Source organism: Oncorhynchus nerka, linkage group LG8 (assembly GCF_034236695.1).
Source record: "Oncorhynchus nerka isolate Pitt River linkage group LG8, Oner_Uvic_2.0, whole genome shotgun sequence".
Taxonomy (NCBI): domain Eukaryota; kingdom Metazoa; phylum Chordata; class Actinopteri; order Salmoniformes; family Salmonidae; genus Oncorhynchus; species Oncorhynchus nerka.
This window is the reverse complement of record NC_088403.1, coordinates 72627148-72647147: the sequence shown is the minus strand read 5'-3', so window position 1 is coordinate 72647147 and position 20000 is coordinate 72627148. Positions and strand designations below refer to the sequence as shown.

The 20000-nt window shown below is 42.7% G+C and overlaps 1 protein-coding gene across 1 annotated transcript in view; it reads left to right on the top strand.

The window, feature by feature from the left end:
* The window catches only part of corin (corin, serine peptidase), a gene marked incomplete at its 5' end in the record, with an annotated part of 101535 nt that overhangs the window by 41164 nt on the left and 40371 nt on the right, over positions 1–20000 (top strand). Inside the window, 2 exons of the mRNA XM_065021179.1 lie at positions 16795–16902; positions 18128–18238. Of these exons, the coding sequence (XP_064877251.1) occupies positions 16795–16902; positions 18128–18238 (219 nt within the window). The remainder of the gene's footprint in view (positions 1–16794; positions 16903–18127; positions 18239–20000) is intronic.

Sequence of the window (20000 nt, the reverse complement as noted above, 5' to 3'; positions counted from 1 at the left end):
TTTTTCTTTTCTACTTGATCAGAACAAGCTGTGACTGGACTGTAGATTATTACTTACTAAAACTGTTGTTGTACGAAGGTTTTATTCTAAGAGAAACAACACTGATCTGGACACCAGGTATTATTCCAGAACAGGAAAATATGACCACCTTCTCTTTCTCATTTTCCATCCATAACACGTCCTGATATACCAAGAGATTATAATTATTAGATATTCTCACAAAGCACGTTTGAAAATCCCAAACTCTAAAAGCAATTGGAACGGTAGATACAAATGATTTGTTACAATAAAGATTGTAAACAAGATGTTTTCATTTATAGTAGTGATGGAAAGCTGGAGGCATTTTGAAAACAGGTTTTCACATGTGTACTGTAGCAGGTGTAGTACTGTAGTACTGTAGCAGGTGTAGTACTGGAGCAGGTGTAGTACTGTAGCAGGTGTAGTACTGTAGCAGGTGTAGTACTGGAGCAGGTGTAGTACTGTAGCAGGTGTAGTACTGTAGTACTGGAGCAGGTGTAGTACTGGAGCAGGTGTAGTACTGTCGTACTGTAGCAGGTGTAGTACTGTAGCAGATATAGTACTGTAGTACTGTAGCAGGTGTAGTACTGTAGCAGGTGTAGTACTGTAGAAGGTGTAGTACTGTAGCAGGTGTAGTACTGTAGAAGGTGTAGTACTGTAGCAGGTGTAGTACTGTAGTACTGTAGCAGGTGTAGTACTGTAGTACTGTAGCAGGTGTAGTACTGTAGTACTGTAGCAGGTGTAGTACTGTAGTACTGTAGCAGGTGTAGTACTGTAGCAGGTATAGTACTGTAGTACTGTAGCAGGTGTAGTACTGTAGCAGGTATAGTACTGTAGTACTGTAGCAGGTGTAGTACTGTAGAAGGTGTAGTACTGTAGCAGGTGTAGTACTGTAGCAGGTGTAGTACTGTAGCAGGTGTAGGTAGTACTGTAGCAGGTGTAGGTAGTACTGTAGCAGGTGTAGTACTGTAGCAGGTGTAGTACTGTAGCAGGTGTAGTACTGTAGTACTCTAGTGGGTGTAGTACTGTAGCTCTGTAGTACTGTAGCAGGTGTAGTACTGTAGCAGGTGTAGTACTGTAGCAGGTGTAGTACTGTAGTACTGTAGCAGGTGTAGTACTGTAGTACTGTAGCAGGTGTAGTACTGTAGTACTATAGCAGGTGTAGTACTGTAGCAGGTGTAGTACTGTGGCAGGTATAGTACTGCAGTACTGTAGAAGGTGTAGTACTGTAGCAGGTCTAGTACTGTAGTACTGTAGTATTATAGCAGGTGTAGTACTGTACTAGTGTAGTACTGCAGTACTGTAGCAGGTGTAGTACTGTAGAAAGTGTAGGTAGTACTGTAGCAGGTGTAGTACTGTAGTACTGCAGCAGGTGTAGTATTGTAGCAGGTGTAGTACTGTAGAAAGTGTAGGTAGTACTGTAGCAGGTGTAGTACTGTAGTTCTGTAGCAGGTGTAGTACTGTAGTTCTGTAGAAGGTGTAGTACTGTAGTTCTGTAGAAGGTGTAATACTGTAGTTCTGTAGCAGGTGTAGTACTGTAGCAGGTGTAGTACTGTAGAAGGTGTAGTACTGTAGAAGGTGTAGGTAGTACTGTAGCAGGTGTAGTACTGTAGAAGGTGTAGGTAGTACTGTAGCAGGTGTAGTACTGTAGAAGGTGTAGTACTGTAGCAGGTGTAGTACTGTAGCAGGTGTAGGTAGTACTGTAGCAGGTGTAGTACTGTAGAAGGTGTAGGTAGTACTGTAGCAGGTGTAGTACTGTAGAAGGTGTAGTACTGTAGAAGGTGTAGGTAGTACTGTAGCAGGTGTAGTACTGTAGAAGGTGTAGTACTGTAGCAGGTGTAGGTAGTACTGTAGCAGGTGTAGGTAGTACTGTAGCAGGTGTAGTACTGTAGAAGGTGTAGTACTGTAGCAGGTGTAGTACTGTAGCAGGTGTAGTACTGTAGCAGGTGTAGTACTGTAGAAGGTGTAGGTAGTACTGTAGCAGGTGTAGTACTGTAGAAGGTGTAGTACTGTAGAAGGTGTAGTACTGTAGCAGGTGTAGTACTGTAGAAGGTGTAGTACTGTAGCAGGTGTAGTACTGTAGTACTGTAGCAGGTGTAGTACTGTAGTACTGTAGCAGGTGAGGTACTGTAGTACTGTAACAGGTGTAGTACTGTAGCAGGTATAGTACTGTAGTACTGTAGCAGGTGTAGTACTGTAGCAGGTATAGTACTGTAGTACTGTAGCAGGTGTAGTACTGTAGCTGGTGTATTACTGTAGCAGGTGTAGTACTGTAGCAGGTGTAGTACTGTAGCAGGTGTAGGTAGTACTGTAGCAGGTGTAGTACTGTAGCAGGTGTAGTACTGTAGCAGGTGTAGTACTGTAGCAGGTGTAGTACTGTAGTACTCTAGTGGGTGTAGTACTGTAGCTCTGTAGTACTGTAGCAGGTGTAGTACTGTAGCAGGTGTAGTACTGTAGCAGGTGTAGTACTGTAGTACTCTAGTGGGTGTAGTACTGTAGCTCTGTAGTACTGTAGCAGGTGTAGTACTGTAGCAGGTGTAGTACTGTAGCAGGTGTAGTACTGTAGCACTGTAGTACTGTAGCAGGTGTAGTACTGTAGTACTGTAGCAGGTGTAGTACTGGAGCAGGTGTAGTACTGTAGCAGGTGTAGTACTGGAGCAGGTGTAGTACTGTAGCAGGTGTAGTACTGTAGTACTGGAGCAGGTGTAGTACTGGAGCAGGTGTAGTACTGTCGTACTGTAGCAGGTGTAGTACTGTAGCAGATATAGTACTGTAGTACTGTAGCAGGTGTAGTACTGTAGCAGGTGTAGTACTGTAGAAGGTGTAGTACTGTAGCAGGTGTAGTACTGTAGAAGGTGTAGTACTGTAGCAGGTGTAGTACTGTAGTACTGTAGCAGGTGTAGTACTGTAGTACTGTAGCAGGTGAGGTACTGTAGTACTGTAGCAGGTGTAGTACTGTAGCAGGTATAGTACTGTAGTACTGTAGCAGGTGTAGTACTGTAGCAGGTATAGTACTGTAGTACTGTAGCAGGTGTAGTACTGTAGCAGGTGTAGTACTGTAGCAGGTGTAGTACTGTAGAAGGTGTAGTACTGTAGCAGGTGTAGTACTGTAGCAGGTGTAGTACTGTAGCAGGTGTAGGTAGTACTGTAGCAGGTGTAGGTAGTACTGTAGCAGGTGTAGGTAGTACTGTAGCAGGTGTAGTACTGTAGCAGGTGTAGTACTGTAGCAGGTGTAGTACTGTAGTACTCTAGTGGGTGTAGTACTGTAGCTCTGTAGTACTGTAGCAGGTGTAGTACTGTAGCAGGTGTAGTACTGTAGCAGGTGTAGTACTGTAGTACTGTAGCAGGTGTAGTACTGTAGTACTGTAGCAGGTGTAGTACTGTAGTACTATAGCAGGTGTAGTACTGTAGCAGGTGTAGTACTGTGGCAGGTATAGTACTGCAGTACTGTAGAAGATGTAGTACTGTAGCAGGTGTAGTACTGTAGTACTGTAGTATTATAGCAGGTGTAGTACTGTACTAGTGTAGTACTGTAGTACTGTAGCAGGTGTAGTACTGTAGCAGGTGTAGTACTGTAGTACTGCAGCAGGTGTAGTATTGTAGCAGGTGTAGTACTGTAGAAAGTGTAGGTAGTACTGTAGCAGGTGTAGTACTGTAGTTCTGTAGCAGGTGTAGTACTGTAGTTCTGTAGAAGGTGTAGTACTGTAGTTCTGTAGAAGGTGTAGTACTGTAGTTCTGTAGAAGGTGTAATACTGTAGCAGGTGTAGTACTGTAGAAGGTGTAGTACTGTAGAAGGTGTAGGTAGTACTGTAGCAGGTGTAGTACTGTAGAAGGTGTAGTACTGTAGCAGGTGTAGGTAGTACTGTAGCAGGTGTAGGTAGTACTGTAGCAGGTGTAGTACTGTAGCAGGTGTAGTACTGTAGCAGGTGTAGTACTGTAGCAGGTGTAGTACTGTAGAAGGTGTAGGTAGTACTGTAGCAGGTGTAGTACTGTAGAAGGTGTAGTACTGTAGAAGGTGTAGTACTGTAGCAGGTGTAGTACTGTAGAAGGTGTAGTACTGTAGCAGGTGTAGTACTGTAGTACTGTAGCAGGTGTAGTACTGTAGTACTGTAGCAGGTGTAGTACTGTAGTACTGTAGCAGGTGAGGTACTGTAGTACTGTAGCAGGTGTGGTACTGTAGCAGGTATAGTACTGTAGTACTGTAGCAGGTGTAGTACTGTAGCAGGTATAGTACTGTAGTACTGTAGCAGGTGTAGTACTGTAGCAGGTGTAGTACTGTAGCAGGTGTAGTACTGTAGAAGGTGTAGTACTGTAGCAGGTGTAGTACTGTAGCAGGTGTAGTACTGTAGCAGGTGTAGGTAGTACTGTAGCAGGTGTAGGTAGTACTGTAGCAGGTGTAGGTAGTACTGTAGCAGGTGTAGTACTGTAGCAGGTGTAGTACTGTAGTACTCTAGTGGGTGTAGTACTGTAGCTCTGTAGTACTGTATCAGGTGTAGTACTGTAGCAGGTGTAGTACTGTAGCAGGTGTAGTACTGTAGTACTGTAGCAGGTGTAGTACTGTAGTACTCTAGTGGGTGTAGTACTGTAGCTCTGTAGTACTGTAGCAGGTGTAGTACTGTAGCAGGTGTAGTACTGTAGTACTGTAGCAGGTGTAGTACTGTAGTACTGTAGCAGGTGTAGTACTGTAGTACTATAGCAGGTGTAGTACTGTAGCAGGTGTAGTACTGTGGCAGGTATAGTACTGCAGTACTGTAGAAGATGTAGTACTGTAGCAGGTGTAGTACTGTAGTACTGTAGTATTATAGCAGGTGTAGTACTGTACTAGTGTAGTACTGTAGTACTGTAGCAGGTGTAGTACTGTAGAAAGTGTAGGTAGTACTGTAGCAGGTGTAGTACTGTAGTACTGCAGCAGGTGTAGTATTGTAGCAGGTGTAGTACTGTAGAAAGTGTAGGTAGTACTGTAGCAGGTGTAGTACTGTAGTTCTGTAGCAGGTGTAGTACTGTAGTTCTGTAGCAGGTGTAGTACTGTAGTTCTGTAGAAGGTGTAGTACTGTAGTTCTGTAGAAGGTGTAGTACTGTAGTTCTGTAGAAGGTGTAATACTGTAGCAGGTGTAGTACTGTAGCAGGTGTAGTACTGTAGCAGGTGTAGTAGTACTGTAGTATTATAGCAGGTGTAGTACTGTAGTACTGTAGCAGGTGTAGTACTGTAGAAAGTGTAGGTAGTACTGTAGCAGGTGTAGTACTGCAGAAGGTGTAGTATTGTAGCAGGTGTAGTACTGTAGAAAGTGTAGGTAGTACTGTAGCAGGTGTAGTACTGTAGTTCTGTAGCAGGTGTAGTATTGTAGTACTGTAGCAGGTGTAGTACTGTAGCAGGTGTAGTACTGTAGAAGGTGTAGTACTGTAGTTCTGTGGAAGGTGTAGTACTGTAGAAGGTGTAGGTAGTACTGTAGCAGGTGTAGTACTGTAGAAGGTGTAGTACTGTAGCAGGTGTAGGTAGTACTGTAGCAGGTGTAGTACTGTAGCAGGTGTAGTACTGTAGAAGGTGTAGGTAGTTCTGTAGAAGGTGTAGTACTGTAGAAGGTGTAGTACTGTAGCAGGTATAGTACTGTAGAAGGTGTAGGTAGTACTGTAGCAGGTGTAGTACTGTAGAAGGTGTAGTACTGTAGCAGGTGTAGGTAGTACTGTAGCAGGTGTAGTACTGTAGAAGGTGTAGTACTGTAGCAGGTGTAGGTAGTACTGTAGCAGGTGTAGTACTGTAGAAGGTGTAGTACTGTAGCAGGTGTAGTACTGTAGTACTGTAGCAGGTGTAGTACTGTAGTACTGTAGCAGGTGTAGTACTGTAGTACTATAGCAGGTGTAGTACTGTAGCAGGTGTAGTACTGTGGCAGGTATAGTACTGCAGTACTGTAGAAGGTGTAGTACTGTAGCAGGTGTAGTACTGTAGTACTGTAGTATTATAGCAGGTGTAGTACTGTAGTACTGTAGTAGTGTAGTACTGTAGTACTGTAGCAGGTGTAGTACTGTAGAAAGTGTAGGTAGTACTGTAGCAGGTGTAGTACTGTAGTACTGCAGAAGGTGTAGTATTGTAGCAGGTGTAGTACTGTAGAAAGTGTAGGTAGTACTGTAGCAGGTGTAGTACTGTAGTTCTGTAGCAGGTGTAGTACTGTAGTTCTGTAGAAGGTGTAGTACTGTAGCAGGTGTAGTACTGTAGTACTGGTGTAGTACTGTAGCAGGTGTAGTACTGTAGCAGGTGTAGTACTGTAGCAGGTGTAGTACTGTAGCAGGTGTAGTACTGTAGCAGGTGTAGTACTGTAGCAGGTGTAGTACTGTAGCAGGTGTAGTACTGTAGAAGGTGTAGTACTGTAGCAGGTGTAGTACTGTAGAAGGTGTAGTACTGTAGTACTGTATTATTATAGCAGGTGTAGTACTGTAGCAGGTGTAGTAGTACTGTAGTATTATAGCAGGTGTAGTACTGTAGTACTGTAGCAGGTGTAGTACTGTAGAAAGTGTAGGTAGTACTGTAGCAGGTGTAGTACTGCAGAAGGTGTAGTATTGTAGCAGGTGTAGTACTGTAGAGGTATAGTACTGTAGGTAGTACTGTAGCAGGTGTAGTACTGTAGTTCTGTAGCAGGTGTAGTATTGTAGTACTGTAGCAGGTGTAGTACTGTAGCAGGTGTAGTACTGTAGAAGGTGTAGTACTGTAGTTCTGTGGAAGGTGTAGTACTGTAGAAGGTGTAGGTAGTACTGTAGCAGGTGTAGTACTGTAGAAGGTAGTAGTAGGTGTAGTGTAGTACTGTAGCAGGTGTAGGTAGTACTGTAGCAGGTGTAGTACTGTAGCAGGTGTAGTACTGTAGAAGGTGTAGGTAGTTCTGTAGAAGGTGTAGTACTGTAGAAGGTGTAGTACTGTAGCAGGTGTAGTACTGTAGAAGGTGTAGTACTGTAGAAGGTGTAGGTAGTACTGTAGCAGGTGTAGTACTGTAGAAGGTGTAGTACTGTAGCAGGTGTAGGTAGTACTGTAGCAGGTGTAGTAGTACTGTAGCAGGTGTAGTACTGTAGCAGGTGTAGTACTGTAGCAGGTGTAGTACTGTAGAAGGTGTAGGTAGTACTGTAGCAGGTGTAGTACTGTAGAAGGTGTAGTACTGTAGAAGGTGTAGTACTGTAGCAGGTGTAGTACTGTAGAAGGTGTAGTACTGTAGCAGGTGTAGTACTGTAGTACTGTAGCAGGTGTAGTACTGTAGTACTGTAGCAGGTGTAGTGACTGTAGTACTGTAGTACTGTAGCAGGTGTAGTACTGTAGTACTGTAGCAGGTGTAGTACTGTAGCAGGTGTAGTACTGTAGTACTGTAGCAGGTGTAGTACTGTAGCAGGTGTAGTACTGTAGTACTGTAGCAGGTGTAGTACTGTAGCAGGTGTAGTACTGTAGCAGGTGTAGTACTGTAGAAGGTGTAGTACTGTAGCAGTGTGTAGTACTGTAGCAGGTGTAGTACTGTAGCAGGTGTAGGTAGTACTGTAGCAGGTGTAGGTAGTACTGTAGCAGGTGTAGGTAGTACTGTAGCAGGTGTAGTACTGTAGCAGGTGTACTGTAGCTGTAGTAGTAGCTCTAGGTGTAGTACTGTAGCTCTGTAGTACTGTAGCAGGTGTAGTACTGTAGCAGGTGTAGTACTGTAGCAGGTGTAGTACTGTAGTACTGTAGCAGGTGTAGTACTGTAGTACTGTAGTACTGTAGTAGGTGTAGTACTGTAGGTGTAGTACTGTAGCAGGTGTAGTACTGTAGCAGGTGTAGTACTGTAGTACTGTAGCAGGTGTAGTACTGTAGTACTGTAGCAGGTGTAGTACTGTAGTACTGTAGCAGGTGTAGTACTGTAGCAGGTGTAGTACTGTGTATAGTACTGCAGTACTGTAGAAGATGTAGTACTGTAGCAGGTGTAGTACTGTAGTACTGTAGTATTATAGCAGGTGTAGTACTGTACTAGTGTAGTACTGTAGTACTGTAGCAGGTGTAGTACTGTAGAAAGTGTAGGTAGTACTGTAGCAGGTGTAGTACTGTAGTAAGCAGGTGTAGTACTTGTAGCAGGTGTAGTACTGTAGAAAGTGTAGGTAGTACTGTAGCAGGTGTAGTACTGTAGTTCTGTAGCAGGTGTAGTACTGTAGTTCTGTAGAAGGTGTAGTACTGTAGTTCTGTAGAAGGTGTAGTACTGTAGTTCTGTAGAAGGTGTAATACTGTAGCAGGTGTAGTACTGTAGCAGGTGTAGTACTGTAGCAGGTGTAGTAGTACTGTAGTATTATAGTACAGGTGTAGTACTGTAGCAGGTGTAGTACTGTAGCAGGTGTAGGTGTACTGTAGAGGGTAGTACTGTAGAAGGTGTAGGTAGTACTGTAGCAGGTGTAGTACTGCAGAAGGTGTAGTATTGTAGCAGGTGTAGTACTGTAGAAAGTGTAGGTAGTACTGTAGCAGGTGTAGTACTGTAGTTCTGTAGCAGGTGTAGTATTGTAGTACTGTAGCAGGTGTAGTACTGTAGCAGGTGTAGTACTGTAGAAGGTGTAGTACTGTAGTTCTGTAGAAGGTGTAGTACTGTAGAAGGTGTAGGTAGTACTGTAGAATGTGTAGTACTGTAGAAGTTGTAGGTAGTACTGTAGAAGGTGTAGTACTGTAGCAGGTGTAGGTAGTACTGTAGCAGGTGTAGGTAGTACTGTAGCAGGTGTAGTACTGTAGAAGGTGTAGTACTGTAGAAGGTGTAGTACTGTAGAAGGTGTAGTACTGTAGCAGGTGTAGTACTGTAGAAGGTGTAGGTAGTACTGTAGCAGGTGTAGTACTGTAGAAGGTGTAGTACTGTAGCAGGTGTAGGTAGTACTGTAGCAGGTGTAGTACAGTAGAAGGTGTAGGTAGTACTGTAGCAGGTGTAGAAGGTGTAGGTAGTACTGTAGCAGGTGTAGTACTGTAGCAGGTGTAGTACTGTAGCAGGTGTAGTACTGTAGCAGGTGTAGTACTACTGTAGCAGGTGTAGTACTGTAGCAGGTGTAGTACTGTAGTACTGTAGCAGGTGTAGTACTGTAGCAGGTGTAGTACTGTAGTACTGGTAGTAGTACTGTAGAAGGTGTAGTACTGTAGCAGGTGTAGTACTGTAGTACTGTAGATTATAGGGTGTAGTACTGTAGCAGTAGTGTAGTACTGTAGTACTGTAGCTGTAGCAGGTGTAGTACTGTAGAAGTGTAGGTAGTACTGTAGCAGGTGTAGTACTGTAGTACTGTAGCAGGTGTAGTACTGTAGCAGGTGGTAGTACTGTAGCAGGTGTAGTACTGTACTGTAGTATTGTAGTACTGTAGCAGGTGTAGTACTGTAGTTCTGTAGCAGGTGTAGTACTGTAGTTCTGGTGTAGAAGGTGTAGTACTGTAGCAGGTGTAGTACTGTAGAAGGTGTAGTACTGTGTAGTAGAGGTTGTAGCAGGTGTAGTAGTACTGTAGCAGGTGTAGTACTGTAGCAGGTGTAGTACTGTAGCAGGTGTACTGTAGTACTGTAGCAGGTGTAGTACTGTAGCAGGTGTAGTACTGTAGCAGGTGTAGTACTGTACTGTAGTACTGTAGAAGGTGTAGTACTGTAGTAGCAGGTGTAGTACTGTAGAGCAGGTGTAGTACTGTAGTACTGTATTATTATAGCAGGTGTAGTACTGTAGCTGTAGGTGTAGTAGTACTGTAGCAGGTGTATACTATAGCTGTAGGTGTAGTACTGTAGTAGGTGTAGTACTGTAGAAGGTGTAGGTAGTACTGTAGCAGGTGTAGTACTGTAGAAGGTGTAGTATTGTAGCAGGTGTACTGTAGAAGGTGTAGGTAGTACTGTAGCAGGTGTAGTACTGTAGTTCTGTGTAGCTGTAGGTGTAGTACTGTGTAGTACTGTAGAAGGTGGTGTACTGTACTGTAGGTGTAGTACTGTAGCAGGTGTAGGTACTGTAGCAGGTTCTGTGGAAGGTGTAGTACTGTAGAGGTGTAGGTAGTACTGTAGCAGGTGTAGTACTGTAGAGGTGTGTAGTACTGTAGAAGGTAGCAGGTGTAGGTAGTACTGTAGCAGGTGTAGTACTGTAGCAGGTGTAGTACTGTAGAAGGTGTAGTACTGTAGCAGGTGTAGAAGGTGTAGTACTGTAGAAGGTGTAGTACTGTAGCAGGTGTAGTACTGTAGAAGGTGTAGGTGTAGTACTGTAGCAGGTGTAGTACTGTAGAAGGTGTAGTACTGTAGGTGTAGGTAGTACTGTAGCAGGTGTGTAGTACTGTAGTAAGGGTGTAGGTAGTACTGTAGCAGGTGTAGGTAGTACTGTAGTACTGTAGCAGGTGTAGTACTGTAGCAGGTGTAGTACTGTAGAAGGTGTAGTACTGTACTGTAGCAGGTGTAGTACTGTAGTACTGTAGCAGGTGTAGTAGGTGTAGTACTATGTAGCAGGTGTAGTACTGTAGCAGGTGTAGTACTGTAGCAGGTGTAGTACTGTAGAAGTGTAGGTAGTACTGTAGCAGGTGTACTGTAGGGTGTAGTACTGTAGCAGGTGTAGTACTGTACTGTAGTATAGTATAGCAGGTGTAGGTGTAGTAGCTGTACTGTAGCAGGTGTAGTACTGTAGAAGGTGTAGTACTGTAGCAGGTGTAGTACTGTAGAAGGTGTAGTACTGTAGTACTGTAGCAGGTGTAGTACTGCAGGTGTAGTACTGTAGAAGGTGTGTAGTACTGTAGCAGGTGTAGTACTGTAGAAGGTAGGTAGTACTGTAGCAGGTGTAGTACTGTAGAAGTGTAGGTGTAGGTGCAGGTGTAGTACTGTAGAAGGTGTGGTACTGTAGTGTAGTACTGTAGAAGGTGTAGTACTGTAGCAGGTGTAGTACTGTAGCAGGTGTAGTACTGTAGCAGGTGTAGTACTGTAGCAGGTGTAGTACTGTAGAAGGTGTAGTACTGTAGCAGGTGTAGTACTGTAGCAGGTGTAGTACTGTAGAAGGTGTAGTACTGTAGCAGGTGTAGTACTGTAGAAGGTGTAGTACTGTACTGTAGCAGTGTAGTACTGTAGAAGGTGGTAGTAGTAGCAGGTGTAGTACTGTAGTGTACTGTAGCAGGTGTAGTACTGTAGCAGGTGTAGTACTGTAGAAGGTGTAGGTAGTACTGTAGCAGGTGTAGTAGGTGTAGTACTGTAGCAGGTGTAGTACTGTAGCAGGTGTAGTACTGTAGCAGGTGTAGTACTGTAGCAGGTGTAGGTAGTACTGTAGCAGGTGTAGGTAGTACTGTAGAAGGTGTAGTACTGTAGAAGGTGTAGTACTGTAGCAGGTGTAGGTAGTACTGTAGAAGGTGTAGTACTGTAGAAGGTGTAGTACTGTAGCAGGTGTAGTACTGTAGCAGGTGTAGTACTGTAGCAGGTGTAGTACTGTAGACTGTAGGTGTAGTACTGTAGAGTACTGTAGCAGGTGTAGTACTGTAGCAGGTGTAGTACTGTAGAAGGTGTAGTACTGTAGGTGTAGTAGAAGGTGTAGAAGGTGTAGTACTGTAGCAGGTGTAGTACTGTAGCAGGTGTAGGTGTAGTACTGTAGCAGGTGTAGTACTGTAGTAGTACTGTAGTAGGGTGTAGGTAGTACTGTAGAAGGTGTAGTACTGTAGAAGGTGTAGTACTGTAGCAGGTGTAGGTAGTACTGTAGAAGGTGTAGGTAGTACTGTAGCAGGTGTAGGTAGTACTGTAGCAGGTGTAGTACTGTAGCAGGTGTAGGTAGTACTGTAGCAGGTGTAGGTAGTACTGTAGCAGGTGTAGGTAGTACTGTAGCAGGTGTAGGTAGTACTGTAGCAGGTGTAGGTAGTACTGTAGCAGGTGTAGGTAGTACTGTAGCAGGTGTAGGTAGTACTGTAGCAGGTGTAGCCCATCAGGCCAACAATGTGTCCTATTAGCAGAACAATAGACTCTTCATAGCCCGGCTACTGGAGGTGTGAAAAACTCCCCATTTGCAATGTATTCGATGTTCCATTTATAACTCAAGACCTCATGCAACCGCAACTTGTCAGAGAGTACTCTAAAGTGTTCCATTTATAACTCAAGACCTCATGCAACCGCAACTTGTCAGAGAGTACTCTAAAGTGTTCCATTTATAACTCAAGACCTCATGCAACCGCAACTTGTCAGAGAGTACTCTAAAGTGTTCCATTTATAACTCAAGACCTCATGCAACCGCAACTTGTCAGAGAGTACTCTAAAGTGTTCCATTTATAACTCAAGACCTCATGCAACCGCAACTTGTCAGAGAGCCGTACAGATTGCAAAATAGTTGGGAAGAGATTCCATGGCACATGGTTTATGAATTGACACGGAATTCTTCATAGTCCCGCTGCTGTCCGTGTGAAAATCCCCCCATCTGTCCCTAACAGTTCTTTATCAACATCTTCAGTTTTGATCCATGCCTGGGGTTGCCTGGGGTTGCGGGATGCACATTTATGTGTTTGTCAGACTAATCTTTGGGTCAAAACTACACGACAAGAGAACAAACATGTTCTGAGAAAAAATTAATATATATTGGTAATATTGGTCATGGCTCCCGAGTGGCACTGCGGTCTAAGGCACTGCATATCAATGCAAGAGGGAGGCATCACTACAGTCCCTGGTTCGAATCCAGGCTTTAGCACATCCAGCCATAATTGGAAGTCCCATTCACTACAGACACCCTGGTTCAAATCCAGGCTGTATCACAACCGGCTGTGATTGGTCCCATAGGACGGCGCACAATTGGCCCATCGTCATCTGGGTTTGGTTGGGGTGGCCGTCAGCATCTTTATCCTTTCATTTAATAAAATAATGAGACAAAAATTCCTTGGAAATGTTTATTTAAACTACATTTTAATTGCACTTCCCCAGCTCCACGACCACGACTAAAACCTCGCTGAGATGATCAATGTTTTTGTTGTATTGTATTCTCAAGCCAAAACATCTGGACCAGTTCATCTTTGCTTGTAGGCTTGGCAGAGTTACGGATTAATGTTTTCAGTTGATGCCAAACAAGTTCGATCAGGTTTAAATCAGGAGACCTATACAAGTAATTACTCTAAACACAACATTGGTAGGCCTGATCACCGACATCGACGAGACAGCCTATAGGGAGGAGGTCAGAGACCTGGCCGCGTGGTGCCAGGACAACAACCTCTCACTCAACGTAACCAAGACTAAGGAGATGATTGTGGACTACAGGAGAAGGAGGACCGAGCACGCCCCCATTCTCATTGACGGGGCTGTAGTGGAGCAGGTTGAGAGCTTCAAGTTCCTTGGTGTCCACATCACCAACAAACTAACATGGTCCAAGCACAACAAGACAGTTGTGAAGAGGGCACGACAAAACCTATTCCCCCTCAGGAGACTGAAAAGATTTGGCATGGTCCCCAGATCCTTAAAAGGTTCTACAGCTGCACCAACGAGAGCATCCTGACTGGTTGCATCACCGCCTGGTATGGCAACTGCTTGGCCTCCGACCACAATTCACTACAGAGGGTAGTGCGTACGGCCCAGTACATCACTGGGGCCAAGCTTCCTGCCATCCAGGACCTCTATACCAGGCGGTGTCAGAGGAAGGCCCCAAAAATTGTCAAAGACTCCAGCCACCCTAGTCATAGACTGTTCTCTCTGCTACCGCATGGCAAGCGGTACCGGAGCACCAAGTCTAGGTCCAAGCGGCTTCTAAACAGCTTCTACCCCCAAGCCATAAGACTCCTGAACAGCTAATCAAATGGCCACCCAGACTATTTGCATTGCCCCCCCCCCCTCCCCTCTTTACACCACTGCTATCCTCTGTTATTATCTATGCATAGTCACTTCAATAACTCTACCTACATGTACATATTACCTCAACTATCCGGTGTCCCAGCACATTGACTCTGTACCAGTACGGGCCACTGAAAGTTGTTCAATGCTTAGATTCATAAATAGTCTGAGAATTATTTGCAATTAGCGATATTTTCATTGCGAACAATCAAGATAGAGGAGATGATCTCTCTGTACATTCTTCTCTGAAACTTTTGATTTTCATTATCCAACCTCCTTGATACTTTTTGAGAGCGACATTTCTTCCATCAAGCAAATTGTTGTGAATGTCTGTTGACGCTAGAAAAGTAGTGTAGCCTACATAGCTAGCTACGTAGACCTGTTTTTCCCCACCAATCAACGCACAGAGAAATAGACGAAAAATAATACAAAATAATAATTGAATAGAGACAGTGATTTTAATCAGATCAAAATGTTCTTATTTTCCCTGAATTTATTGGCAACAATGGCTGACAATGAAATAACCATAGAATTCTGCTGCAGTATGAAGCAACTTTTGCAGGAAGAACTGTAGGTGCCTTTTGGCTCCAAGCGGGCTGTCATGCACTGAGGAGTGGCTTCTGTCTGGCCACTCTACCACAAAGGCCTGATTGGCGGAGTGCTGCAGAGATAGTTGTCCTTCTGGAAGATTCTCCCATCTCCACAGAGGAACTCTGGAGCTCTGTCAGAGTGACCATCGGGTTCTTGGTCACCTCCCTGACCAAGTCCCTTCTCCCCAGATTTCTCAGTTTGGCCGGGCGGCCAGCTCTAGGAAGAGTTTTGGTGGTTACAGACTAATTCAATTTAAGAATGATGGAGGCCACTGTGTTCTTGGGGACCTTCAATTCTGCAGAAATGTTTGTACCCTTCTCCATAGCTTTGCCTCGACACAATCCTGTCTCGGAACTCTATGGACAATTCCTTCGACCTCATTGCTTGGTTTTTGCTCTGACATGCACTGGTCAACTGTGGGACATATAGATAGGTGTGTGCCTTTCCAAATCATGTCCAATCAAGTTGAAGAAACATTTTTCACTTTGTCATTATGGGGTATTGTGATGTCATTATGGGGTGTTGTGATGTCATTAGTTGTGATGTCATTATGGGGTGTTGTGATGTCATTATGGGGTATTGTGATGTCATTATGGGGTGTTTTGATGTCATTATGGGGTACTGTGTGTAGATTGATGAGGGGTCTGAATACTTTCTAAATGCACGGTATATACACTATATATATCCACTCATTTTCAACCTGTTGTTGAACTTCTTTCTTCAAATTGGTCAATGTGAAGAGAGTGACAATAGAGCCCTGATTAGAGCCATTAGGACCTGATGGAGGGACAATATAGTCCTGAGAACCAGGCCATTAGGACCTGATGGAGGAACAATAGCGTCCTGAGTACCAGGCCTTTCGAACCTGATGGAGGGACAATAGAGGGACAATAGAGCCCTGAGTACCAGGCCATTAGGACCTGATGGAGGGACAATATAGTCCTGAGAACCAGGCCTTTCGAACCTGATGGAGGGACAATAGAGACCTGAGTACCAGGCCATTAGGACCTGATGGAGGGACAATAGAGCCCCTGAGTACCAGGCCATTAGGACCTGATGGAGGGACAATAGAGCCCTGAGTACCAGGCCATTAGGACCTGATGGAGGGACAATAGAGCCCCTGAGTACCAGGCCATTAGGACCTGATGGAGGGACAATATAGTCCTGAGAACCAGGCCTTTCGAACCTGATGGAGGGACAATAGAGACCTGAGTACCAGGCCATTAGGACCTGATGGAGGGACAATAGAGCCCCTGAGTACCAGGCCATTAGGACCTGATGGAGGGACAATAGAGCCCTGAGTACCAGGCCATTAGGACCTGATGGAGGGACAATAGAGCCCCTGAGTACCAGGCCATTAGGACCTGATGGAGGGACAATATAGTCCTGAGAACCAGGCCTTTCGAACCTGATGGAGGGACAATAGAGACCTGAGTACCAGGCCATTAGGACCTGATGGAGGGACAATAGAGCCCCTGAGTACCAGGCCATTAGGACCTGATGGAGGGACAATAGAGCCCCTGAGTACCAGGCCATTAGGACCTGATGGAGGGACAATAGAGCCCTGAGTACCAGGCCATTAGGACCTGATGGAGGGACAATAGAGCCCCTGAGTACCAGGCCATTAGGACCTGAAGGTCGTTAGCGAGTTGGGTACTACTAACATGTCCAGAGTACGTAAGAGAAGACTCCCATGATTCAACGGTCACATGGGATTTTACTGCAGTCATTCCTTCCGCTGCGGCGGTAATATGGTCACCGCAACCTCTCTAGCCCATCTTCCGTTTTAAAGCCACCAGCCACCACTGACAATAACCTATACTTTATATATATCCTCTTCATATGATACTTGTAAATGTTTGGTGTGCACGTTCATGCTCATTTGTGTGTTCAATGTGTGTGTGTGTGTATGTCTGTACATGTTTGGTGTGTGTGTGTGTTTGGTGTGTGTGTGTTTTTCTGTGTGTGTGTTTTGTGTGTGTGGCAACTGGTCGTCAAAGCCACCTAATGAGGGTGTAGGGAGGGATCGTTGGAATGCTGTGGATGACTGGAGAGGGTGTAGGGAGGGATCGTTGGAATGCTGTGGATGAGACAGGAAGGGAGGAGAGAGAATGTACTCATGTTTGTAGAGGCTTTATTGTCCTTAAAGTTGGAATCCGTAGCGATGAAACTTCCACAACCGTTTGATACAACAGAGAAGACGTTAGTTCAAACAACACTCCCCCCCCCCAGGGCATCATTCAACAACACTCCCCCAGGGCATCATTCAACAACACTCCCCCAGGGCATCATTCAACAACACTCCCTGCCCTCCCCCTCCCCCCATATCATTTCTGGATACTTCACAGAAAAAGGGAGAGAAACAGCTGAATCAATCACTGGTCAATCCAACATAACGTGGTCTCCTCTCCCCCCCAACCTCCTCCCAGTGTGTGGAGAAGAGGAGTTTAGGTGTGGGACGGGGCGCTGTGTGTCCCCCTCTATGGTGTGTGATGGATACGATGACTGTGGAGATCTCAGCGACGAACACAGCTGTGGTGAGAACACACACACACAGAATACACACACACACACACACACACACAGAACACACACACACACAGAATACACACACACACACACAGAATACACACTAAGGGACAAACACACTGGATTATATTTGAGAGGGTGTTCTGTTAGACAGGTAACTCTTTATCCACATTATAGCAGGGGGTGTAAAGCCATAACACCCTCTGTGTTCTGTTAGACAGGTAACTCTTTATCCACATTATAGCAGGGGATGTAAAGCCATAACACCCTCTGTGTTCTGTTAGACAGGTAACTCTTTATCCACATTATAGCAGGGGGTGTAAAGCCATAACACCCTCTGTGTTCTGTTAGACAGGTAACTCTTTATCCACATTATAGCAGGGGGTGTAAAGCCATAACACATACGTTTTCCCAGCAGCAGACTGTGATCAATAATGTCAAAAGCTGCACTGAAGTCTAACAAGACAGCCCCCACAATCATTTTATCATCAATTTCTCTCAGTCCAGCAGAGTCCTGTAGACTCTGTATAGTCCTGTAGAGTCCTGTTTTTACAGGATTCTACTGGGCTCTACTAGTCTCTACTGGGCTCTACTAGTCTCTACTGGGCTCTACTAGTCTATACTGGGCTCTACTAGGCTCTACTAGTCTCTACTGGGCTCTACTAGTCTCTACTGGGCTCTACTAGGCTCTACTAGTCTCTACTGGGCTCTACTAGTCTCTACTGGGCTCTACTAGTCTCTACTGGGCTCTACTAGTCTCTACTGGGCTCTACTAGTCTATACTGGGCTCTACTAGGCTCTACTAGTCTCTACTGGGCTCTACTAGTCTATACTGGGCTCTACTAGGCTCTACTAGTCTCTACTGGGCTCTACTAGTCACTACTGGGCTCTACTAGTCTCTACTGGGCTCTACTAGTCTCTACTGGGCTCTACTAGTGTCTACTGGGCTCTACTAGTGTCTACTGGGCTCTACTAGTCTCTACTGGGCTCTACTAGTCTCTACTGGGCTCTACTAGTGTCTACTGGGCTCTACTAGGCTCTACTAGTCTCTAGTGGACTGGTAGGGACTGGTAGAGATTGATAGGGACTGGTAGGGACTGGTAGAGATTGATAGGGACTGGTAGGGACTGGTAGAGATTGATAGGGACTGGTAGGGACTGGTAGAGATTGATAGGGACTGGTAGAGCCCTTTAGATACATGTAGAGACCAGAATACTCTATTCTCTGTGTCAGTGTGTGACCCAGTCAGGGATCACCGCTGTGAGGATGGGAGATGTGTTACCAGGGACTGGGTGTGTGATGGAGATCATGACTGTCTGGACAAGAGCGACGAACTAAACTGCTGTAAGTCAACATCATTATCACAACTATCACGATATCATTAAACGACTTCAGTATCGTTTAATTCCTTTAATGACATCATCTTTGTTGTTATCGTCACATCACATTATCACAGCTATATACTATATGAGATGCTCATGTCTCTGTCTTCCCTGTACTATCAGACCCTTTATTTGTAAGTCGCTCTGGATAAGAGCGTCTGCTAAATGACTTAAATGTAAATGTATATATATATACACAGCTATATACTATATATATATATATACACAGCTATATACTATATAATATATATATACACAACTATATACTATATATATACACAGCTATATACTATATAATATATATATACACAACTATATACTATATATATACACAGCTATATACTATATATATATATATACACAGCTATATACTATATATATATACAGCTATATACTATATATATATACAGCTATATACTATATATATACAGCTATATACTATATATATACACAGCTATATACTATATATACACAGCTATATACTATATATATATACAGCTATATACTATATATATATACAGCTATATACTATATATATATACAGCTATATACTATATATATACAGCTATATACTATATATATATACACAGCTATATACTATATATATATACACAGCTATATACTATATATATATACACAGCTATATACTATATATATATATACAGCTATATACTATATATATATACACAGCTATATACTATATATATATACAGCTATATACTATATATATATACAGCTATATACTATATATATATACAGCTATATACTATATATATATATACAGCTATATACTATATATACACAGCTATATACTATATATATATACACAGCTATATACTATATATATATACAGCTATATACTATATATATACACAGCTATATACTATATATATATACAACTATATACTATATATATACAACTATATACTATATATATATACAGCTATATACTATATATATATATACACAGCTATATACTATATATATATATACAGCTATATACTATATATATACACAGCTATATACTATATATATATACAACTATATACTATATATATACAACTATATACTATATATATATACAGCTATATACTATATATATATATATACACAGCTATATACTATATATATATACACAGCTATATACTATATATATATACAGCTATATACTATATATATACACAGCTATATACTATATATATATATACAGCTATATACTATATATATATACAGCTATATACTATATATATATACAGCTATATACTATATATATACACAGCTATATACTATATAAATATACAGCTATATACTATATATACACAGCTATATACTATATATATATACACAGCTATATACTATATATATATACAGCTATATACTGTATATATACACAGCTATATACTATATATATATATATATACACAGCTATATACTATATATATACACAGCTATATACTATATATATATACAGCTATATACTATATATATACACAGCTATATACTATATATATATATACAGCTATATACTATATATATATACTATATACTATATATATACACAGCTATATACTATATATATATATATACAGCTATATACTATATATATATACAGCTATATACTATATATATATACACAGCTATATACTATATATATATATATACACAGCTATATACTATATATATACACAGCTATATACTATATATATATATATACACAGCTATAT